We start from the raw sequence: 25,661 nt of genomic DNA, 5'->3' as shown, positions 1-25,661 counted from the left end.
ATGGGGTTAAGTGCCTTGCTCAGGGACAGAGGTATGTTTTGTAACAGTAAGCAATACCTTCCTCAGAAGAATATACCACAATAAAAGCCTCTTATAACAGAGTACTGCGTTGATGTTTTTTTGTGCATATGTACCGGTTCTATGACCTGATTATTATAACTGTTTGATGCTCCCCAACACGGAATTAAAGCTATTCAAAGGGACTTGGACCTTGGCAGTAAATGTTGACTAATTGGTTTGTCTAACGACAATATTGTATGCATGATGCCATTCTAATTTTGGAATAATTTCAGAAAACAGACCCCACAAACTTAACAGTCAGGGCAGTCTTTAATTCTCAACACTGTTACAGAACAAAAGCCAAATGAACACGTTATAATCAAAATAAAAGCATTCATCCATTTTATTTACAATATATTTTCTCTTAGTGCACTTCACATCCTTGTACAAAAGGCAGGCCGATGAACTAAGAATGCGCCTCAGTGAAGAGGAACGGATTCCAGTTAAGACTAAACACGCAGACATGTTAGAGCACTGTTCTGGTATAATAGACGTCTATATATGGTGTCGGTGGTCAAGTTATTGGGTAAAAACCTCCAGTCGCTTCTATTGGAGGGGGGATAGTTTCCCTAGCCGTTACGATTCAAACAAGATTAGTTACAATTCCTGATCTAAAGACTACTGACGTATAAAAAAAACGAACTGTTGTATTGTTGTAATCATTAGCAAAGGCTTATAAAAAGGTCACTCACTCTGGACAAAGTTTAGTTCTTAGGCCAATGAAAAATGATTGTTAATCAGATCTGTAGAAGATAAAAATCACTTACAATCGGAATTACTTAATTTCACATCTCCATGTATTCAATCTCAATTTATTCATAGTCATTTTCAAATAAGTCTCCAAAAATGATATTACTTTGGTTACACATGACATCTTACGGAACGTGAATTTACGTCTCCTGCCAAGGGGTGAATTATTGAATATGGTTGTGCCATCCCAGGTAAATGCCTGTCTGGTTTTAATAAGAGACACGATTAAAAGCCCTGAATTAGTCTCCCTGCTCCACACACTCTCCTCCTGAACATAAGATCAGTGCAAATAAGAACTACATGTTAAGATGAGTGGTCCCACACAAAATCAAGTTAAATGTTACATTCTCAAATCAGATAAGTGCAAATTATTGGTGCACAGCAAGTACACACACACACACACACAAACACACACACAACGTCGCTCCGATTTCATTCGGATGAAAAAAGGAGAACATTTGTACTAATCCGGCGATTGTGCATCAATACTTTCAAAGTTTACCTACATTAGCTACCAGAGGCACATTAGCGTGGCTAAAAACCCACTAAAAACCAAGACAAAAAGCAACGGTAAAAGGAAAGAAACGACACCCTTACCCCCCGCCCCCGACACCTTCAAAATAAAACGACTTGGAACACATTGGGCACGACCCCCAAAAAAACTGCACCTAAATAAGAAGGGAGGTTCGGAATTGGCCTTCCAAGCAAATTAACTGAATCATAGGATGAAAGAAGGAGCACAGAACCATAGCGCCAGGAATCAGAGGACATCCCAAAAGCTGCACTTCTGGTAGAAGGAAGCTTCTCCTTGGAATTGTGTGTGTGTGTGTGATGCTAGAATGTCTTCATGTCAGGATGATTGGTTTCTGAAAACGGGACGGTACCAAAAAGTCTGGAAAAAGTTTATAAATCGAATTAGCCAGTACATTTCTCCGTAGATATCCCCCCCGCCTCCCTCCACATAATCTCATGTGATGATAATCAGTCCTGATGCGATCAACCATGTGCTACTCCCGACGTCAGAAAAATAATTAACCTGTCTTGTTTTCCTCCTGCAGGAAGATACTAACCCGGCCTCTGGAAGAGAAGGTCTACTAACTCCCAGTCCGTGGAGACTGGTCCGTCTCTACAATCAAAAGTCGTGGCGTTTTTTGCTTTTCTTTATATGTTCTTTCTATTTATGTATTCTATATAACCGGCGTTCTTCTCCTCCAGGTTCTCCCTACCCCCCGCCGCCCTCGTCCTCTTGCTCCTCCATGTTCTTGCGGGCCATGCGCTCGCGGCGCGCGGCTAACCGCTGGCACCGCGGACACTCCTTGCCCGCGCGGAAACAGCCGCGATGGTAGCAGGCGTGGCACTCTGGAGACAAAAACAAAAGAAGAGAGGTTAACATTTGTCTTTAAATGTGACATATTATACCACAAGGCGAGTGTGATTAGCCTTCACAGGCCGTTTTGAAAATCGGCCTCTTCTGACATCACAAGGGGGCGTGTCCACCTAGATGTACGCTGGATAGATCAGTCTACCCAGTGGACTGTAGCAAACGCTGCTCATCTATCCGTCACACATCTAGGTGGACACGCCCACTTGTGATGTCAGAAGATGCAGATTTTCAAAACGGCTTGTAATACCTAATCACACTCACACCGGGTGGAATAATTGATCACCTTTAAATCATACCGAACCCGGAGAAATGACCCCGAACACGAAAGCATTGTGTAAACATTGCGAGGGCTCCATTTGCAACGGGCTAGTGCCATCTACAGGGCTCGAGAGTGGAGAGGAATGACAAAACACCCCATGGACGATTCTGCCCTCCATATCCAAAGCAAACAGATGAGTTCAACAACCAGTTGAACCACTTTGACAAACAAGGAGGAACAGAGAGAGGGAGAGGCCTTGTGAGGTCACCACACGAGAGCCAATCACAGGCCGGCGTGGGCCTATAAAAGAAGAAGAGGTTTGCCCCAGCGGGTCAGAAGGCTGGAGGAGCAGGTGGGGGTGGACCACAGAGCACCTCAAACTAGTTTCAACCCATCCCGACCGAAAGCCTGCTCAAAACCAAGAGCCCAGACACCTTGCAAACTTATAGAGGATATATTGAAGGAAAGTCTACTACTCTTGTTCTTACAAACATAATGTATAATGAGGTGACAAGTAAATGGGGTTGTTTTTTTTTAATGGTTTTTATTTCATACTCACAGAGATGAAGATGAAAAAATTAAAATAACATGCGACACACAAATAAAACCAAAACAAATAAATAACATTTATTTTTCAAAACCAATAATGCATAAGAAACAATAGCTCCTTTCATAAGCGTACATAATAACACGCTAACCATTAACACTGCAGAGATGTCAACATGCCAACTGCTAGGGCCACTGCCTTCTCAATTTGTGCAACTGTCAATGTTGCAATCTCCAGTGCTGCCTTATCTTGGCTGCCATCATATTGCGTTATGTCTTCTTATCAGTTTCAGCAACGATTATATCTATATAATAAGCACCTCCATAATATCCATTTTGAAATGCTGTTTGATACGTCTCATGGCTCGGTTAGGTTTTTCTACTCAATTTCGCTGTACTGTGAATATACAATAATTATAAATATACCTTTTTGCTATCCAAAAAAGAAAACCATAGGTTAGCAGCGCCTTCAACTTAAAAAATCAAGACGAATGAAACAGCAATGAAACTTAATACTCTTGACTGTGAACTTGGAACAACTAAACTACTGATAATCATCAAATGAATAAGATCATCTTTATAAAAGGTCATGCAGACCCAAACCGGAACAGCGCTTCCCCTCACCATGCAAAGTCTATTTAAATATCTATCAGCAGCCAACTGCCAAGAGGAAACCAATGCTGAAACGGGACAGCCCGGCAGTTCAACAACTGCACAGACGGACACAACACAGCAAGACCAGCAACGCCTCCACGCCTCTAAAGACCCAAACCACCACAGTGCCAGGTATTGAAAGCCAGCAAGGAGGGACACACGGAGGAAAGGAAGGAAGAAAGATAGGAGAAAATGGATGGGGGAACACAAAGCCAGAAACACGATACACACACCGACAAGGACAATAGGACAATGACGCAGGGCTGCAGCATTATTTGAATAAAAGCCCCAACAGACCTTCTGTAGTCTTTTTTCAACTTATAAAATTGAAAAAACGTAACTGCTAAAGTCAAAGTGTTCGTTATCAAAAGGTGCATTAACCTGACATATCAAAGAGGTATGCATCCGCATGCAACAGATGAGGTCACCCGTAAAGCATTCAAAACCAGGAAACACCCTACCAAACATAATCATTAAAAATAAATGATTGTCGTGTTTTTGGGTTTATAGCTGATTAAAAAGGTGCAATTCAGTACCGACTCTCGTATCACATCTCTCCCCCAGGTGGAGCAAGTGTTTTATTCCAATAGTTAAACGTATTGGAATAATAGACAAAGTCCCTGCATCCGGAACCTCGGCCATGGTTCAACACTTAACCTTTTACTGCTCCCCATCGTCCACGAGAGGACATTCGTTGGTGTCCTCTGAAGCCCTGATGTCACCCCCCTCCACCTCGTCTTCATCACAGGCCTCTGACCCACCCCCCCCCCCCAGCTGGACCCTGTCCGGCCTCCTCTTCCCCGGCGGCCCCTGGCTCACCCTTCTGGCCTGCCGCGTCTTGCGGGACCTCCAGCTCCTCTGACAACCCCCGGGCCCTTCGCCTGGCCCCACTTTCTCTACATCCACCCCCCCGGTCCCCTCCCGCTCCCCGGTTGGCTCGCCTTCTCCTCCACCACCACCACCTCCACCTCCGTTTCTCCCTCTGGAGAAGAGGTTTTGCAGGCTGGCAAACCTCCCTGCTTTGGCTTTGCCGCCATGGGCTTTCCCCGCTACACCGGCCCCTGAGACCTGCTCCATGTCCAGCACCCCTTCCTTTATCGCATCAGCCTTCCCCTCCTCCCGCTCTGCGTCCATTTTGGAGAGCTCTTTACCATGCTTCCTCAACGACGGCAGCTTCCAAAGAGCCCTCCCCACATCCTTCCCTCCCATATCACCTTGCGATTCGCCATCGATAGCTTTCGGCGCTTCTTCCCCCATCCCTTCCTCCGCGACCACCCTCTCCTCCTCACTCTCAGTGTCTTCTTGGGCGAACCCGATTCCCAGCTTCTTGAACCCTGACAGCCTCCAAACAGCCTTCCCCACAGCCCCTTGTGTTTCTCCATCGCTAGCTTTGGGCGCTTTTTCTCCCATCCCCTCCTTTTCCAGAGCCCTCTCCTCCTCACTCTCGGTGTCTACTTGGGAGAAACTTATCCCCAGCTTCTCTAACCCGGGCACCTTCCAGAAAGCCTTCCCCTGCTCCTTCCCCACCCCTCCTGCGTCTCGTCCCCCGGCCTCGCCCTGCGTCTCGCCGTGGCTCGCCTGCCCGTCGCTCGCCTCCCTCTTGGAGAACACGTTGACCAGTCGGTCTATCCCGAGCACTCTCCTGAGGTCGACCTTCTCCGCCCTCGCCTTGTCGTCCCCGCGCTCTCCGCTAGCTCGGACCTCCGTTGGGCCCGCCTCCACGCCTTCCTCCTCCTCCTCCTTCCTGCCCTCGGCTTCCCCTCCGCCCTCGACCGCTGACCCTTCCTCGCCCGTCCCTTCATGTCCGACCTCTGACCCTTCCTCGCCCGTCCCCCTCGGTACGACCTCCCACTCGTCCTCGCTGCTCACCAGCGCCCCCTTGAGTCCCCCCTCTTCCCCGCCCTCCCCCTCCCTCTTGTCCTGTAACAGGGCCCTGGCCAGCCTACGGGGTTTTGGGAACTTCCAGTCTTTCCAGGAGGGGGCGGGGAAGGGGTTGGGGGAGGGGGCCCGAGGGCGGCCCAGGCCGGCCGCGTGCGGTTGGGGCTCACCTTCGCACCGCTGGCACTTGTTCAGGTCGAAGGGGAAGATGATGTCTTTGCCGTTGCCGCAGAACTCGCACACAAAGCCCTTGGCCTGGCACAGCTGAGGAGCACAGAGACAAACACAGGGGGGTTTTATTGATAGACCACTGACTTAATGAATGAATGAGTGAACCAGTGTGAGTACAGCTTAATGAATGAATGAGTGATCCAGTGAGAGTACAGCTTAATGAATGAATGAATGAGTGATCCAGTGTGAGTACAGTTTAATGAATGAGGGAGTGATCCAGTGAGAGTACACCTGAATGAATGAGTGAGCCAGTGAGTAAAGCTTAATGAATGAATGAGTGATCCAGTGAGAGTACACCTGAATGAATGAGTGAGTGATCCAGTGAGAGTACACCTGAATGAATGAGTGAGCCAGTGAGAGTAAAGCTTAATGAATGAATGAGTGATACAGTGAGAGTACACCTGAATGAATGAGTGAGCCAGTGAGAGTAAAGCTTAAAGAATGAGTGATCCAGTGAGAGTACAGCTTAATGATTGAATGAATGAGTGATCCAGTGAGAGTACAGCTTAATGAATGAATGAATGAATGATCCAGTGTGAGTACAGCTTAATGAATGAATGAGTGATCCAGTGAGAGTACACCTGAATGATTGAGTGAGCCAGTGAGAGTACACCTGAATGAATGAATGAATGAATGAATGAGTGAGCCAGTAGGAGTACAATTCTATTCCTAACGACGGAGCAAAGCCAACATATGTTCCTACACGGTCAAACTGCAATACCAAAAGTGGAAATCTTTGGATGTTTGTTCAGTGCATATGGATGTCTTCGGATGTTTGCCGTGTAAATAAGAAATGGTTAAGCGCAACGCAGTCTCACCACACAGCCAGCTACGTGCGAGGAACCGTGCTTCAGTAACTCCTTCAGCCGGGGGACCAGATCACCGCTACGGACGGCAGCGAGGTCGTTGAGGGAGAAGAGGTGGAGGTCCTCTGTCAGGTGACCTGGAAGACTGTCGAACTGGTCCAGCACACTGGGGAGGAAGCACAGACGCACACATGCCAACATGTACAGTCAGCATACCGGGTTTACAGTGTAAATACACTATATGCAATTTTCGCAATTTGTGGCGAGTGACGTTTATTGCTTTGCACACACACTTACTCTCTGGCGAGGCGGCAGGTCTTAAAGAGGTTTTTCATGTGAAACAGCTGCACCCTCAGTACCTGGGAAAAGACGTAGGCCTCATGATGACCTGTGTGCGTTGGTGGGAACTCAAAGGGTTTTTTCAGGATTTAGGCTTTTTCGCCTGCGTGACCCATGATGTAAATTCCAGTTACCATAGCATTAGCTCCCCTACTCAACCCGATACATCTTCCAGACAATGCAAACATGAATCTACCCATGAATCCATGTTATAAACTACGTCAGAAAGAAGAAGAATTCACCCTATTTTTAATTTGCAGTTAATACCAAACCATTTTGTTCAGAATAACCTTTTCCTCATCTGCTGGGCTTGTAGATGAACCAGTCATAGGTTTTACCTAGCTGTCTATCCATCTTGAACATACCAGGACATGGGTAGAAGACTTAACTAGTGGAGATAAGTTGACTACCAGTGCTCTGTTACATCAAAGTAACGACAATAACTAACAGCAACACCCTTGTTTGTCCTATGATCCCCCCTCTGAGAAAAGGGTCCATTATCATATCTATACCTTATATACCTTAGACCTCCCCCCTCCCTCCCTCCTCCTCCTCGCCCCCCCCCCCACACACTCACCCGGACGGCCTCCAGGGCCTTGATCTTCTTGTACAGGCCGCTGTTGATGTCGTTGGGGTTGAACAGCGGGTCGCCGGCGATCTTGCCCAGCAGGTCGCGGGCGAAGTTGCTGACGTAGTACTTGCCGAAGTCCCACTTGCGGAGCACGCGGCCCGGCACCACCGCCTGGGCGTTGTCGTGGCAACACTGGCAGAAGTAGCGGCCCAGGTACTCGCAGTAGCGCAGCCGCTTGATGTAGTCTGCGGGGGGAGGGGGGGACCAAAATGGAGGGATTTGGAACCAAAATGGAGGCCGTGCTTGATGGCTTTGTGTCACAGTTCAAACCGAAAAGGTTAGTTGGGTTTTATGGCTTTTAACAGTTTTTCTTTTTTAAGGATCGACTCTTTTCATCAAGGAAACTTTTTAAAACGTCTTTCCTTTATGGGGAGGACAGGGAAGATGGAGAGGAGAGTTTTTTGTGCCTACAAGGTTGTCTGTGCCCACGTGAGCCAGAGACACAGGGCGAGCCCCCCAGTCAAGCCTATTGTACTTTAAAGGTGTTTTCCAGTGTTACCTGGGTCCACGCGGATGCCACAGCCGGCACAGCGGTGGTTCTGCTTGGTCACCACTATCTTCCTCCTGAAACACATTGACAGGGAGTGAGTGTGAGTGGGACCGTGTGTGAGTGTGTGTGCGTGTGTGTGTGGGTGAGCGTGTTTATGTGTGTGGTGTGTGGTGTGTGGTGTGCCTGTGTGTGTGTGTGTGTGTCATTGGTTTGAGGCCATTTGAGCGTAAGCAAGCTGTTGGATTTCCATGTCTATCTTTGTGAACATGATCTGCTCATGTAAATAAAATAGGATGTATAGATATTTACATATTTAAATTTTTTTTACTGCCTGTGAGGGTTCTGGAGAATTATCTTCATGATAAGCTTAGTCCACTGTAGGGCTTTGCAGCAGTCAATTCATATTGTTTTATAATATACCGGTCTGAGCATTTACTAATCTCACCACTGAGAACTTGACAGTTAAACTTTCCGTTCAAGTCATAAAAATAGTTACACATTAGGTAATGGTTGTCGTAAAAAAAAAAAAAAAAGCTGTTGAGAATTGGAACAGAGCCTGCTGTAGAGAGCTTTTGAAGTTGAAGAGAAAGAGTAAATCAGAGAAATATCAAAGCAATCAAGTCTCTTTTCAGCCTCAAAACCCGATAGGTGGCCAGGTGCTGCAGCCCTCTGATCGGTTCCAATGGCCCTGCTCGAGGGCTGGGATATACACCCCATTTATGGCGTTCATGCTCTTTCCCTGACTATATACACAGCGCAACATGCTTCAGCCTCCGCAAGCTTTACCTCCTCCCTTTGACCGTGACTCAGACCCTTTTAAGGCATCAGACGTCTAGGCTCCCATCTCCTACGACAGTGTATTGTCCCCTACAGGTAAAGAGGAAACTGTTCCCTGCATCTTCGGAAAGTGCTGCCCCTTCCAAACTAGGCTGTCTCCCAGATCGACGAAGGGTCACTGGGTTCAGGTTGTGAGAGGTCATGGCAAGCAAGTGAACGTGATGGGGTGACTGGTCCATGTGTTCCAGGCTGATTCACAGCGCACCAGGGTTCACTTGAGGGGTGTGAGGAGGGGTGAGACACGGTGGGGAGGGGTAAGACTCACTTGGGCGCCGGGTGGATGTTGAAGATGATCTGGGGCCGTGGGGGGGCCCACTCCAGGTTGCCTCGCACCCGGATCCTCAGCTTGTAGATGTCGGCGTGCTCGCCGTCGTCCGGGGAGATGGGGAGGGAGTCTGGGATGGGCAGCAGCTGTGGGGGTGGGGGGGGGCAGGGACGAGGAGTGGTTAGGTGGGAGGACTGGGAATACTGGGGATACTGGTTTGCAGTAGGGCTACTAAAGAATATTCAAAAATTTGAATATGACTTATAATATAAGCTAATAGGACAACAATAAAATGGAAAGAAGACATTAGAACGTGAAGATTAATATTAAAAATGTGCTCACGTGGCTCTTCCCATGTGGACCGTCTCGTGTGTCTGGCCAATGACCTGCAGGCTTTAAGGCCTGAGGCCTGCCAGTCAGCGACAAGATAAGGCTGAGCCAGTTAGGTCAGTTATACCTTCTTTTATTGCTGGTGTTTAATAATAGTGCTTGATTGACAATTGTCCCTCTGGGTAAAACTTCTTTGTTGGCACATTGAAATGCAGATCCCCAATGGTTTGGTTATTATTTCCCGGTTCCTTTTGAGGAATATATAATTGTGGTCCCATGTTTCATTGCAGAGGTCAATCTCCGTTCAACTGAGAATACGCCGTCTATCAAATTAATCGAGATCGAATTAATGATCAGATAGGGAATATTTGTATGAAAGGATTTGTTCGCATTATACTCTTGCTCAGCAAAGATGGAAAATCAAATAGTTTACTTAAAACAGTATAAATATAACCCGTATAAAAATGAGGCTATCGGATAACATATAAATTCCGAATCATTCATTTGATATCGCTTCGAGAGACAGCGTATTCTCAGTTCTCACTCTTAGGACATCATTTTATTTGTTTATTTTGAAATGTGTAGGTAAGTACATCTTCTAATGTTTATTCGAAAATAAATCTACCTATAGAAGTAGTTATGTCTCTGGTTGTATTGGTTTGCTATCTTTTGAACAATGGGCAAAATTAATATTTGAATATGGAACCTATGGGTTTCTTTAGAAGGAAATTCTAACGTCATTTATAGCCACTTGGGAGAGCCCTAGTTAACAGTGTCCCATAACAACAATGCTGAATGTAATACAATCCTTGTGAGAACCACCTCCCTCTTGCTGCAATGAGGACACATTGTCGTGTGCCACAGAACCTCTCCTTGTTGAGTTCATTGCTCAAGGACAAGTTTACCCAAATGAATAATAAGTGTCATGAGGTTGATAGACATAATGAGGTCAACCATATTTAGGTCAACGTTAAGTTACATAAATAACCAAAGGGCTTAAGGTGATGCTTGTGAACAATGATTGCCTCTTTTTAGGAACAACAGTGTCAAACTCCTGCTCATGTGTATTATGTACTTGCCCAACAACAACCCTTCAGGCCCTATTGTTACATTATTGTTGATTTTGTTATTTTTACTGCAGCAATAACTCATCCGCAACAAACACACACGCTGGTATGCACAAACACGCATGGCAACACAGTTGACATGAGCATACAGCCCATACCGTGTCAGATAACCAGAGGAAAATAAGGGCGGAAAAGAAACGCAGCATTGTCTCCTAAAACTATGATATGTTCTCCCTGTGTGAGAGCATGCATGCATGAGTGAATGTGCACGTGCATATGTAAGTTTGTGTGCGTGGGCGTGTGCCTGCATGTGCGTATGTAAGTGTGTTTGGTTATGCAAGTGTTTGTGCAAGTGTCTGTGCGTTTGCTTGTGTGTGCGTGTATGCCTGCATGTGTGTATGTAAGCGTGTGTCTCTAAGCGTGTGCGGGTGCATGCGCACGTGTAAGCCTGTGTGTGTGTGTGTGTGTGTGTGTGTGTGTGTGTGTGTGTGTGTGTGTGTGTGTGTGTGTGTGTGTGTGTGTGTGTGTGTGTGTGTGTGTGTGTGTGTGTGTGTGTGTACACCTTCTGCGGAGCGTCCTGCTCAGGAACCAGCCAGTCGAGCTCGGACGCAGCAGGGAGCTGCATGCCCTCGAACTGTCTGAGCAGACCCATGGCCACCGACTCAGCCGAGTTAGACTGGAGGAAGGACGGGCAGCTGGAGACAGGGACAGAGAGAGGGAGGGAGGGAGGGAGAGGGGAGAGGGAGGGAGGGAGAGACACAGAGAGGGAGAGGGGGAGGGAGGGACAGAGAGAGGGAGAGGGACAGAGAAACCGAGAGAGATAGAGACAGCGAGAGAGAGGGACAGAGAAACAGAGAGAGGGAGAGAAGGCGAGAGAGAGGGAGAGACAGAGAGAGGGAGAGAAGGCGAGAGAGAGGGAGAGACAGAGAGAGGGAGAGAAGGCGAGAGAGAGGGAGAGACAGAGAGAGGGAGAGAAGGCGAGAGAGAGGGAGAGACAGAGAGAGGGAGAGAAGGCGAGAGAGAGGGACAGAGAAACAGAGAGAGGGAGAGAAGGCGAGAGAGAGGGACAGAGAAACAGAGAGAGGGAGAGAAGGCGAGAGAGAGGGAGAGACAGAGAGAGGGAGAGGGGAGGGCCAGCAAGACAGCGAGACGGAGGGACAGAGGGACAAGAGAGAGGAGGCGAGACAGAAAGACGAAGGGAAAGAGAGAGGAGAGACAGAGAGAGGAGGGATAGAGAAAGGAGAGAGGAGGAGTCATGACATTCAGGATCAGCAGAAACAGGTTGTGTTTACTCTTACATGCTTTGTTTTGCCCTGCGATGGCCGATGAAGTAAGTCAACTAGACGTCAGCTATGCGGATTCACCACAGACTATTAAAACAGGTGGTCCGTGAATAAATTGCTTACTTTTAAGAGTTGTACAGAGATAAAACAGGCCAGACAGACATGTATAGAGATGTTTAGATATCAATATGACGTATAGACATAGGGATAGAGATAAAGATGTATAGAGAGATCTTATATCAATGACAATGTACAATAATACATAAAATCAATCAATAGTATTTAATGCAATATCAATCTTGTAAAGTGAAGATGTGAATGATGATGAGGACCAACAGAGGCAGAGATGTGTGCTGTATAGAGATGGTAGAGGTAGTCAGCCGTAGATATGGATGCTCTACTTACATGGAGTCGGAGCTGAGAAAGGACTTTGTGGAGGTGACGCTGCGCTTGATGTCAGCCTCTGAACACCAACGGGAATAAAGACACAGCCAATAGACATCAGCCACGCGTTAGTGGGGGCAAAAGTTTAAAAGAGATCAGGACAGTTGCTTGTGTTTACAATGCAGTCTCTTACGTGGTTCATATCAAAATGTGCTTTATTATTTTCTCAGAAAACCAACTATAGAATGTAGGTTGCTGGCTGGCTTGTACAACAGTAACTAAGATGATGAGAAATCAGGTCAATGTTTTCAATGACCAAGAACCGTTAATTAACTTCTTTCCTTCCATGTCATAAAGTTGTTCTTTATTATGTACTTTACCATGGCCTTTATCACAGCTTGTATTGTTGCTGTGTAACCGATTTAATGAACTCTGACCTTCCGTGTAACGGATTGAGCAACTAGCGACTAAAGTAGGACTACAAGACTTTTAAATAGTTTATCAATTATAAATATTTAATAATATTAAAATGTATAATGCAGTGCTACTACGACCAATACCAGGGATTTAAGAGTCGCTCAGAGTGCAAGTCAGCAAGTGTAGAGTAATTTAAAAGTTATTTGTTGAAAAGAAAAGGTTAAAAAAGGTGCTTAGGTAAAATTTCAGAGCTAGAATTTGTATTTATTTTCTGGAAATGCCACATTCATCCATTAGCTATCAGTGACTGAAATACAACGTTTTATAACTCTGTATAAAAGTTTAGTTAATTCTTTCTGACCAATCCGATACGAGCGGCTAAGGGATTGGCTTAGAGAATCCAGCCTTTCTGTCAATCACAGGTGCCTGAATCAAACACTTCTCAATGCTGGAGTGTAGTGTAGGGAGAGGGAGGAGACTACCTTTGGCTGATTTATTTTAAACTCTACCACACTGAAAACCTACCTAGAGCACCTATAAGGGTTGAAGAGAGTATGTCAAGTGTCGGAGGCTCACAGCTTTGTAGTCGGATGTTTACGATCGGATGAATGGATGACAGATGGAGGAAAGAATTGTGCTAAAGGTGGGGGTTAGCCAATTAAACACTGGGCTGGGAAGGTGAACAAACAAAAGACACTAACTCTACTCACTAATTCGACCCCGAAAGACTTCCTACACCTCCCCTATAGGAACGTCCATTTGCAGATCACAACAAACCTCTACCACACACAGCCAAGGCAGCTGAAGCCAGGAGGAGGCCGGCCTGGATCCAAACTGAAAACCTGGGTCCTATCGACCAACCCCCTCACACCCTCATCTGAGAGCAACACCCGTTTCCGTGTCGTAGAAACAGGTGGATTCCAGCCAGCTGCGTGTAAAATAAAGAGGTGAGATCCCCTTTTAGTGAGTATCATACTCACTCCAGAAATGACACTTACTTCTTTAGGCATTACCTAACTACACATACCTAGCAAGAGATACTTCCTGTATCCCTTTGTGTACTTGTTTTCACACAAAAGAGATAAGGGAATTTAAAAACTCTCAAATTCTCAGTTTGGAACCAAGCCGCAGCACCTCGTCTGAAAAGCTCACGTCGTTAGGATTGTTAGAAAGGTTTGGTAGGCAGCCGTCCTGCCACCTACAACACACCCCCTCCCCCAGCCTACAGATACCTGAGAAGAGAGATGCGAGTGACAAGGTGAGGCCATTCTGAGAGACCGCCAGCAGGGACTGGCCATCACAGCCGTCATCTGAGAGACACAAAACTAAACACTCAGCTCCCCATCACCAGCAGCAGTGTCACATACACACACACACACACGCACGCACGCACGCACGCACACACACAAGAGCAGTGCATTTGTCTCACACCTTGTGAAACACTCCCTGGGTATTTAAAGCGCCCCTATGCACGTACACCTTGGTGGCGTGTATAAAACTCTCCTGTCAGCTTAGTCCCGACCACAGATTTCACTTCCTGGATGTGTTGCGCCTCATCCTAACGCCACCACCAGCTCACCACAACACTGCTTTCCCTACATCTAATTTCCCAGTAAAAGCTGTGTTAAAAGGGGAACTCTATAAAGAGCTGACATTAATAAAAACCAGACAAAACAAACAACCACCACTTCCCCCGCCCCCACCCCCAACAGGGTGGCGAGGAGAGGAACTGGATAGAGATTAAATGTCAAAATGAATGTGAAATGGAATGAATGTTGATTTCGCGGGTGACTTGATTTACGATTGGGAAGGCAGGAAACAGTCAAACTAAACTTCAAGTTATCTCATTTCTTTTTGGAATCGATCACCCATGACTGCTTGGAAATGGTGTGAATTGGTACAATGGCGATAAGAACACAACACCAAACAATCATCATGTGTATACTTGAACTTGCAGTTCCATAAAAATAAAAATAAATAAAACCATGCGCAACAAAATACAGCCTGTTCTGTTTGTGTACACTCTAAAATCGAATGAATGAAACATAAACTCCCCCCCCCCCCCCTCCGTCTCCCTACCTAGATCACACTCCTCCACCTCCTCCGCCGACCCGGAGTCAGAGAGCCCCTGGGAGGAGTCCCGGGAGCTCCTCCTGGACCCCCCGCTGTCTGTAGAGGGGAGCGCTGGAGATGAGGAAAGGAGGAGAGGGTGAGAGGAGGAGAGGGGGAGGAGAGGGGGAGAGGATGAGAGGAGGAGGAGAGGGGGAGAGGAGGAGAGGGGGAGGAGAGGAGAGGAGAGGAGAGGAGGAGAGGAGGAGGATAGGGGGAGAGGAGGAGGAGAGGAGAGGAGGGGGAGAGGAGGAGAGGAGAGGAGAGGAGAGGAGGAGAGGAGGAGGAGAGGAGAGGAGGAGAGGGGGAGAGGAGGAGGAGAGGAGAGGAGGAGAGGGGGAGAGGAGGAGGAGAGGGGGAGAGGAGGAGAGGAGGAGGATAGGGGGAGAGGAGGAGGAGAGGAGAGGAGGAGAGGAGGAGGAGAGGAGAGGAGGAGAGGGGGAGAGGAGGAGGAGAGGAGAGGAGGAGAGGAGAGGAGGAGAGGGGGAGAGCGGGAGAGCGGGAGAGAAGAGAGACAAAGTCAGTAGCCGTGTAGAGACCATCTTCACAGCGTGCTTGTGAAGATGTTTCCCCCGAAAACCTCAAGGCCCGGCAATTGTATAATATGATAATTACTGATAACGCATTGTATTAATACCTTTTATAACTCTTTTCCATGCGTTTCAAATAAACTTTACGATTCGGTAGAAACAAAAGGCAAACCAGAGGAAACAGACAAGGACACGTTGCACACTATTATACAAAGAAATATGAAACCATCAGGAAGAAACATTAGAGAGGAAATTATCGCTAATAGCTATTTCAGAAAGGCACGGGTTCAGAAATGTTCTGAATGACTTTCCACGCCACTGTATTGGTCGTTGCTGGAGGCACTGGAGCCTCACCCTAGATTGCATAACCTGAATCCTACCTCTGCCATAACATGGGCCATAGAACTTGTTTTTCCAAAAGGATTGCCTCGTATTAATGAGAAGATAAAGTGTTGGCCACCAACGTTCACCTCGAGTCTGTTCAACTGGAAAAGTTGAAATAGGAACTATGCTTGTAGAGGGCTTTGTGTAAAATTTAAGAAATGAGCAATAACCTTTGACCCACCCAATACGCAACATATGGTCAGGTTATGTTACAATGTCAGTGAGCTTACCGTGCTTTGTGGTTAGTTTACTCTGCTACAAGGCTAGCAGACAGTGCTGCGCGGTTAACCTTCCGTGCTGTGTGGTTAGCTTACCATGCCGCGTGGTTAACTTACCGTGCTGCGCGGTTAGCAGACCGTACTGCATGGTTAGCTTGGCGTGCTGTGCGGTGAGCAGACCGTGCTGCATGGCTAGCTTAGCGTGCTGCGCGGTTAGCAGACCAAGCTGCGCGGTTAGCTTACGGTGCTGCGCGGTTAGCTTAGCGTGCTGCACGGTTAGCAGACCGTGCTACGTGGTTAGCTTACCGTGCTGCGCGGAGCTGCATGGCGGCAGATGGCTGCGGCGGATCTGCTGCCTTCGCAGGCGGATCTTCTGCTTGAGCCGCTGGATCTCACAGTCGCTGTCCTCTTCCTCGTCACCCTCCTCTTCCCGGCGCCGGACATTGCACTTCATCAGCTCAATGGCTGCGATCAGCGACTCGGAAATGCTGAAGTGGGCATTCTCCTGAAGATTGGAGAGAGAGAGAAAATACATTGTTTATTTGTAAATACCCTACGCTGGTATTCCAGCTAGGCCTACCCTCTTTAGCAGTAAGCACAAAAGAAAACACTTCAGGCAGATTTACTGAATGAGCGTCGTACTAGTTTTCATGCGTTACCTTCTCAAGGTCAGCACAGCTGCCAAAGTCCTGCTCTGACAGGTAACTGATGAGGCTCTGGCCTTTCGAAGGCTTCCGGAACATTCCGTCAGGAACGCCGCTGTGCTCTGAGCAATCTGACACACACACACATACACACACACACATTGTGGTTAAACACTCTTGTCACCAGACAAAGCAGATAACAGTCTCTCTGGTGATTCTGCACGTAAACTTACAAAGATCCAAGCTTTGAGCCCTTGCTCTTAACTCAATACAACTTACCTTATATTCAGTTAATGTTTAATATATTACGTTAAAGGGTCACACACACACACACACACACACACACACACACACACACACACACACACACATCTCAAGTTCTTCTGGGCATTTTCCAGTCCAGTTGCTGTTAGTCCGGTCTGAATTTGAAGTGCCCTGTATCCTGTACTTACTGGACTCCATGTAGAGCGAGCCGGATGTGCTGACATCGCTGCTGTGCGTTGAAAAGGGGTTGTAGTCCTTGATGGAGCAGTCGTCGCCTGCCGACTCTGGCAATCAGAGGAATATACAGGACTCAGCAAAAGCCTCCGGAAACACCCGGAGGAGCACTTTGATCAATACTGGATTTCACGATGATGGAGAAATGCAGAATCATCTCACTAACAGATGACCAAATAAGCGAATTATCAAAGTGGATGAAACAATATAGCGTTGGGAATTAATGGGTGGACATGCTTTCTGTTGATTCTAGTTTGACAAAAGGGACTTTATATCAATGTATGTGTAAAACACATCCATGCATGACAGTTCAAACAAATTCAAACAAATACATGAACACAAAATAAGACAACGTCTTGTGTGATAACTTGACAGAAAGAAAATAGACAAACATTTTCACCAAACGATATTCAATATGAGCCACATTCCAGATGAGAAACAGAATGCAGGGACAGTGATGGCAGAAGAGAAGAGCATCAAACTACAGGCCCAGAGCAAGCCTTTCGATTAGTGGAAATGGCAGTTGAAGGAAAGTACCGATATTCTTCCTAGATCAAAGAGCACTTAGCTAACCCATGAATGCAAAGATCCCTCACCCTTAACTTGACTCTCAAATTGATTTCTTGATGCCTTATTCATCAAGCTTGCAGAAACAGATTGAGGGAGACACTCTTTTCAAATACGCTGAGATTACAAAACAGAAATACAAAGATTAAACCCCCCCCAAAAAAAAAATTTCTCACTTCCTTATAAAACCTATTATATCCAATACCTCAGCATTATCAACTCTAGCTTCTAGAAGAATTGGCATTTACCACCATATCTAACTCAAGGAAAACTTAACTAAACCATCGTCGTCCTAATCAAGCACCCATCAAATGTTGATCCTTAACCAGGCCAGTCTGGGGCTGCAGCTAGATTAGTGTATCGGAGCTGATGTGTGTGTGTGTGTGTGTGTGTGTGTGTGTGTGTGTGTGTGTGTGTGTGTGTGTGTGTGTGTGTGTGTGTGTGTGTGTGTGTGTGTGTGTGTGTGTGTGTGTGTGGAGGGGGGGGACAACTCATCACCATGCAGGATACAAAATAAAAATAATCACATATGAGGATGGGAGGGTAAAGGAGGCTGGGGTGTGATAACGGGAGAGATGGAGCACAGAGGAACTGCGCTGCCAACCTGCCACGGGGTCTTCTATTATTATGGTGATTTTCCTGGAACCCCCTCCTTGGCACGCAGAGAGGCGGCCCCCCCAGAGAGAGAGAAGGGAAGCAGAGGGGTTACAGAGCAGCAGAGAACGAGAGTCAGCTGTCCGTCTCCCGCCGCGACCACGGAGGAAACAGGAACCACGAACCAATCTCCGCACCGACAAGATGCAGGAAACCAGAAAGAAGAGAAAGACTTGACAGAACGTGGCAAAGGACCAAGGCTTGGTTATGGTGGGACGTCGACGCAACGCAATTACCACGCAGTCGCTTTCGACGCAGTCGTGAACCTGTTTCGGTTCAGCGCCGGGTTTTAGATAGCGGACCAATCACAGCCCTTGCTGCTGCGTCGCCCTCGACGCAAGGTAACAATTTATGCGAGGCGCACGTCAGGGCCTTGCGGTGGACGCAAGGAGGGTCCCCAATAACCTAATGGGTCTGTAAACCCCCCCTTGCGTTGCTTCAACGTGGAGCCATAACCTAGCCTTGAGAGCTGTGCACACCATTAGCGGGAGAATGTGGTCCGCGCTCTATGGGCAGCGCATGCCACCGCTGCCTTCACCGATTGGCCGACCCACCTTGCCTCTTCTGATCGACGCCCGTGTCGGAGATGGAGCGCAAGTGGCCCCTGGTCACCCGGGCCGGCCCCCGCTGGCCCTCGGAGAAGGACGAGCGCCGGGGAGGGGGAGGAGCCACGGCCAGGGAACCCCGCCGCAACGGGGGCGGGACCTCTGACTCCGCCGGCCCCGGGTTGGGGGTGGAGCTCCGGGAGCCCTGGCGGCTGCGTTGCCCCAGGTTACCGATGGCCAGGTACTCGGGGCCGTCGTCGTAGTCCCCGTCCCCCGCCTCGGGCATGGGGGAGGAGGAGGTCAGCGAGATGAGCGGGGGCACCAGCAGGGCGGCTGCAGGCGGGGTGGGGCCCCGCTCGCCGGCCCCGGCCCCGGGGACCCAGTCAGGGCCGAGGCTGACGGCGGAAGAGGTAGGGTCTGGAAGGGGAAGAATTTAGATTCAGATGAGACTCTTCCAAGAGGTCCAACCCACCCACCCACCCACCCACTCACACACACACCCACACACCCACACACACACTTTACAGTCCAGTTCCTACGTAGTCCGCTCTGAATGTCTCCTCAAAACCTCACAACTCAGACCACATTACCGATACCTATAGTTCTGGTATGCTTTCCCCCCCTCATTTTTTTCTTCCCTGCCCAGGCAAGTTTTAAGGTGTGGTAGATCCCGCCACTTATAAGGTGGAATTTGGCGAATTGTGTAACTGACTGTAGCAAGTCAAATACATTCATGCTTCCCTTTAATGTTCACTACAAATTAAAGGAATTTCTTCATTTCTTCCTGACACCAGATGGATCCAAAGAGAAAATGGCTGCACTGGAATTACACAATGAGGCTTTATTTACCAAATCATGTGATGTAGTTTCTTAAAAAGGAAACGCCAAAGGATCTTTAGCAATCTATTAAAATGCAGGGCAAAGGCATTCATTAGAACTGGTTCTTCTTCATACTCTTGGCCAGATAGGGTTTGTTTTTTTTTATATTCATGTGCACGGCACAAAAAAGCCTTTGTGTGTTCCTGTCAGTCGGCCCATTCACAGCCCGTCTGAAGTAGATTCATGGTTATCACATGTCTGCATCATCCTCATAATAAGTTAACGTATTAAAGCATTACATTATCATTATTGGAAGTTGATGGGTTGTACAGACGCCCTATTCCGCGAGGACGTTTTTATGATCCAGTTAGGACCATGACTGCTGCATGGATCTCACAGTGTGGATGGGCTACATATCAAGGAACAGGAGTGCAGCAATGGCAAGCACAATCCCCATCACTCCCTATCACTCCCCCCCAGCCCTCCCCCCTCTACCCTCCACCCTCCACTTCACTCTCACCCCTCTCCCCGCCCCCCCGGCTCACCGCTGTCTGTGTGTCTGCGTGCGGTGCTCTGGGCCGCCGCCTCGTCGGCCTCACGGAGGGAGCTGATGGACGTGGTGAGCCTGTGGCTCAGAGACTGGCCCTTGGGGGGCCCATCGCTGGTTCGCCAGGAGCCAGGCAGCACACACATGCTCTGGGTCTTCAGCAGGCCGATGCAGGGCTGGGACCTCATGGGTGAAAGCTGCACAGAGGGACAGAGGGGGGAGGGGGCAGCAGAGGACCAGTAAGCCCAGGAGGAACTGAGAACACATATGGAAGTCCCCGGGCTGAATCTGATATTTATGTATTGGGGTTGTTTTGGGTGACTTTTTCATGCATAGAAAAAGTCCCTCATGAATACAAAGTGTCTGTGTTTTTTTGGATTGAAGTTTGCGTGCATGCGTGCGTGCATGCGTGCGTGCGTGCGTGCGTGCCCTACCGCCAAGGTGTCCACCAGGGCCAGTAGCTTAGGGTTGTTCTGCTCCAAGGCCTCCAGACACTGGAACATGGCGGTCACATGGGGCTCGCTCAACAGGAAGGCTGAGTCTATCATCATCATCAGGAGAGGGCAGATTGGTACGCATCAGACATCTAAATCTAGCGGTTGGGGTGTCTCCCTCACAAGCTTCTGTGAGTGAACCATGTATAGCAACATGCCCTAAGCTCCTACTACATGGGCCGGTCTCTGTAGCTAAGTCTTTTAGCTTGGGATGCGCCATCGGTTTTCAGAGCATGCATACATTAATCATTCGCACGCATGTTTTCAGAATCAAGAAAGGACATATTAAGAATGGAGTGGGTATGAATTCTTTAAAGGGTGCGTTTGACTTCTTTAAAGGGTGCGTTTGACTTCTTTAAAGGCTGCGTTTGACTTCTTCAAAGGGTGCGTTAGACTTCTTCAAAGGGTGCGTTAGACTTCTTCAAAGGGTGCGTTAGACTTCTTCAAACGGTGCGTTAGACTTCTTTAAACGGTGCGTTAGACTTCTTTAAACGGTGCGTTAGACTTCTTTAAACGGTGCGTTAGACATCTTTAAAGGGTGCATGTGACTTCTTTAAATGGTGCGTTTGACCTCTTTAAAGCGTGCATTTGACTTCTTTAAAGGGTGCGTGTGACTTCTTTAAAAGGGTGCTTGTGACTTCTTTAAAGGGTGGCTACGGCTTAGTTAAGTGCGCGTACGGCTTATAAAACCACACACAAGCTTTATGAAATAAAAACCTCCACGTCACCAGTTCTGTTCAAGTGGGTGGGCTTTACGGGGGGCCAGCGGACGTACCGTTGTAGTACTTGCGGGTGTGTCCCTGGTGCCTGAGCAGAGGTCGGAGCTGAACCGACAGCATGTGCACCTGCAGGCTGTGGAGGAGCCATCGCTCCGCCTTGTAGCTCTCCCCCCCGCCCTGGGCCCCGCTGCAGGGCACGGGCTCCAGAGAACTGAACTGTGGCCCCAGACGGGAAGGGGACAGGGTGAGAGAGGGAAGGGGCGAGTGAAAGAGAAACCAGGAGACAGAAAGAGACCGAGAGAGAAAGAGACCGAGAGAAAGAGGAAGAGAGAAGGGTTAGAGAATAGACAAAAGAAAAACATTTAAGCTTAGGATGAAAAATAAATGAATGGCTATTACTGTGCTCAATCTGATTTGGTGACTTAATGCAATAAAATAGAATGAACACTTTAAAGGTGACCGGATTAACAAAGTGACGTACCTGCTCAACGTGCGAAGCCAGGTGTGGGCTTATATACCGCACACACCACACATACGGCCAGTAATCCCTCTGCTTGTAATACACCTGCACCACAAGATAAGGGTTTGCATACAAATACATTTCAGACGGTGGAAGCGCCAATAGACAAAAGGGGATTAAAAAAGGCTCATTGTGCCCAAATGTCCTGAACTTTCCCTTTGCAGTTAACAATGTCTCATAGAATTTGTATAGCGAGGTTACATAATGGACTATAATATGATAAATGATCCATTAATGCCAGATATAGTTGGAATCTTACACCAAAAACAGTATTAAACCTATATCAAAAATGCTGAAGCTCTTGCTGAAGTTTCTTATTGGTCTACTGATGACTAATGACCTGGCTCTGAAGACCGGGCTGACATGATGGAGTGTGGTGGATTGTTATTAGGCACTTTCTGAAGAATTTGAAGCTGCAAGTACGAAGGTGCTTTCGCAAGCATTAATGTGCATGTACACATGTTACACAAAATAAACGTCGATGAAATGTCTACTCTTAGAACATCGGCAGTTGAAACAGCGTCCCATCCTACATCAGGATTTGGAAACATTTAGAAACAGCGTGCGGTAACCGTGACCACCAGAACAACAACAAACGCCCAGCCCTATTCGTTGTCCCCCGTTCCGACTGTGTTGGGGGGTGGGGAACCACCTGCTCATTGGTCAGCCCGTGACTGAGGATGTTGTTCATGTCCTTATGCAGCCGCTGCAGGCCGCCGTAGCGCGACCACACGTTGGGGTTGGTGGTGGACACCAGGCCCTCAACCGTGGTCTTCAGGCTGGACAGCAGCTTCCATTGTTCCCTCCTGAGGAGGAGGAGGAGGAGGAGGAGGAGGAGGAGGAGGAGGAGCGTGGGTCAGGAAAGACGATAGGAGTGGTGAGAACAGATAATCGCTAGGACGGCTGATGGTGCATCTCAAACTGACTGCTAAGCAAAACATGACCGCGGTATCTCCAGTGAGTCATGCATTAGGTGCTACACAGGCTGAATATCATGAACTTCAGATGGCTAGTTCCTTGTCCTCATGACAACACACTGTTAAAGTGTGCTGCAGCATCAGAGTTCAGCTTGCAATATAAAATCTAATTACAGCCTATAACCTACAGAGATAAAAAAAAAAGACTTAACATGAGAACATTCTCCTGAAAGCCTCAAGGAGAATGTTTATGCAACTGTGTGTGTGTGTGTGTGTGTGTGTGTGTGTGTGTGTGTGTGTGTGTGTGTGTGTGTGTGTGTGTGTGTGTGTGTGGAATGAGCTACGTTCCTAGAGATTAATGTTAAAGGTTAGGGATTACCTTTAACTTGAATAAAGGTGAGTCTGCCTGAGCGCTGAAAAAGGCTTATTATCACAATTAACATCACGAGTAAACTGGTTTGTTGCCTTATCGTAAACAAGGCTATATGGTCAAAACCCTCATGGCATGTCACAAGATAGAGACTTCTTATGTATGCCAAATTAATTATACGCTTTGAGGTATTTTTTAAAAAGGTAATGCAGATACGTGATACACTTGCTAACTATCCAACTATCCACTGCTTTCTAAAAAATATATATATAGAGTACATACAGATATAGAAGCATCAGCTCATGGGTTAATAACTGTGCCTGTACATACAAAACGAGACACAAACTGCAGATAACGACAGCTAAGGCGTAGCTCCACAGTTACTAAAAAGTTCATCATGAAAGCACAACCACCCTTCACCCAATCCAAAACGGCACCTAAACTGATGGTTGTGTATCCAAATACATTAGTTACAAGCCGATACGAGGGCGTTAAACTGGATGGTGCAAGCTGTCAAAGTTGGCCATGTCAGCTTAGCTAGCCTAGCCTTGTTGCCATAACACTGGTCGGAATACGCGTTTGTGTGTAGAAAACCCTTGCGGTTTGTAGTGTGCTACACATATGTAGTCAACCACGCTTAGCATGAATGCAATCTGGTTTGCTGGATAATGTCTCAAACTTATACATAACTCATAACAGTCACATCATTCTAGATGCTGAGCTAGCCCCCTAGCTAGCCGAGTAACTCCCCGAGGCCCGCCCCGGCGTCTCACCGGCGCTCCTCGTACTCCCGCACCGCCGTCCCCTCCATGTCCTCCCGGGGAACCCCGGTACCGTAGCACGACGCCACTTTCCCTCGATCTAGCCCGGAATGAATCCGGGTTGTGATCATTCGCTCGGCTCGCTACATTGAATCGCGGGAGTCGGACATCGGTGCTCTGCGTAGGAGAATCACAACAGAGAAGGCCGACGCCGCATGACTACTCTGGCTGTCAGTCGCAAGTGGGCAGGGCTGATTGGGTCGCACTATTTATTATGTTTAACTATATGCGTTTAATTGTTTGTTGCTTAGGAAAGTTATATTTTTGATTATTTAATTGTACTCGCTCAGTTCAAATTGACGTGATTCATTTATTGGGGGGACATTTTTATCATGTTATAGTGTTTTCTAGAATGCTCTTGGATGAGTGACCTGGTCAATACTGCCACCTGCTGTTCAGAATTGGTACTGCAATATAAACATTGTCCGTGTGACAGCAGCAGGGTCAGCCTGCCATCATGTAGCGCATATGATGGCATTGACTTTTATGAAGGAAACTTTAATTTGAGTAAACAAAAAAAAAAGTACATGCCACCGTGTTAACCAGCCATTATTGTATTGAAATAAAAAAAATAACCACCGATTTATTCAGTTATGTATTTTTGTATATGCTGCATACACCAACATACCACGACAAATTCCTTGTATGTGAAAGCTTATCCGACAATTAAGAGTATTCCGATTTTAAGATATATTATATTTATGAATATGATATCTGAATGAGGACATTTTCCATTTTTTTCTGAAAGCCTAGCAAAACAACAAATACCCACACGATGGCGCAATAACCTCGGACACTCAACTCCATGGAGACGATACAATAACCCAGTACATCAGTGAATCTACCCAGGAACCATACTCTCGTCACGGTCATTCCAAGGCGTGGTTGTGTGGATGAAATATGAGTAATCATCCTTACACCATCGCGGAGGAAGTAACTGTCATAGTGCATGAATCTATGTGTGTGTGTGTGTTTGTGTGTGTGTGTGTGTGTGTGTGTGTGTGGGGGGAGGTTGTTGGAGGAGGCGGAGGAGTACATGGGTGTTTGTGTGCGTCCGTGTGTGTGTACACGTACGCAGCACACAAGAAACAATTATCAAATCGTCAGCCAATACATGCCCATGATAACATCAAGCTCCCTGGTGGATGACCATTTGTTGGTCATTTACACCAAAATAGTCGTGGTCAGGAAAAAGTGTAGGGCCTTTTTCCTAAAGTAACAGCGCCTCTGTATTGCAAAACATCTCGCCGCTATGTGTAGACGCACACGTCTAAACACATTACGAAACACTTAGTAACCCCGAAAGTCATCATCCAGAGGTCGACAAGTTGGAAGGCGAGTCCCATGTGTAGAACACAGAAGGTGTATTATCTAGTGAATGACTTGCAAGACAATACCAATGTTGACTGAAGTCATGAGGTTGACATGACGCATTGATATGTGAAACGTATCCATAGGCCTACATACATCTATCTCAGTGCATTCCTTTCCCTTTTGTCGTCTGGCCTAGTTTGAAATGACAGGTAGGATGACGTGCTCAGAAGGAACGCAGAGCCGTTGTTAGAAGGAAGACAGTTGATGATCAATTCAGGGGAAGCTCTACATTCTAAGAAAACGTCTGAGGCACCAACGCACGCACACACCCTCCGTACCAAGGTGAGTCACCCCGGACCTGCCGCGACAGGTTATCTATT

At 47.4% G+C, this 25,661-nt stretch overlaps 1 protein-coding gene across 2 annotated transcripts; it reads right to left on the bottom strand.

Moving 5' to 3' along the window:
* Positions 1-311: 311 nt before the first annotated feature.
* On the bottom strand, positions 312-24,129 carry rubcn (rubicon autophagy regulator). Of its 2 annotated transcripts, XM_079739969.1 has the most exons (21): positions 23,920-24,129; positions 22,512-22,665; positions 21,821-21,904; positions 21,396-21,555; positions 20,561-20,667; positions 20,125-20,323; positions 18,770-19,177; positions 16,949-17,044; positions 16,512-16,627; positions 16,159-16,357; positions 14,691-14,795; positions 13,844-13,921; positions 12,216-12,273; positions 11,090-11,222; positions 9,131-9,276; positions 8,038-8,102; positions 7,485-7,723; positions 6,866-6,927; positions 6,581-6,734; positions 5,702-5,795; positions 312-2,169 (listed from the first exon to the last, which is right to left on the bottom strand). In XM_079739969.1, the coding sequence occupies exons 1-21, from the start codon at positions 24,036-24,038 to the stop codon at positions 2,033-2,035; spliced, it is 2,913 nt and encodes a 970-aa protein (XP_079596095.1). In that variant the 5' UTR covers positions 24,039-24,129; the 3' UTR covers positions 312-2,032. The 2 variants fall into 2 exon arrangements, with proteins under 2 accessions (XP_079596095.1, XP_079596096.1); XM_079739970.1 differs by lacking the exon at positions 13,844-13,921.
* Between the last annotated feature and the right edge of the window lie 1,532 nt (positions 24,130-25,661).

Source organism: Pollachius pollachius (assembly GCF_949987615.1).
Source record: "Pollachius pollachius genome assembly, chromosome: 7".
Classification (NCBI taxonomy): Eukaryota; Metazoa; Chordata; class Actinopteri; order Gadiformes; family Gadidae; genus Pollachius; species Pollachius pollachius.
The sequence above is the reverse complement of the archived record's forward strand: the minus strand, read 5'-3'. Positions and strand labels throughout refer to the sequence as shown.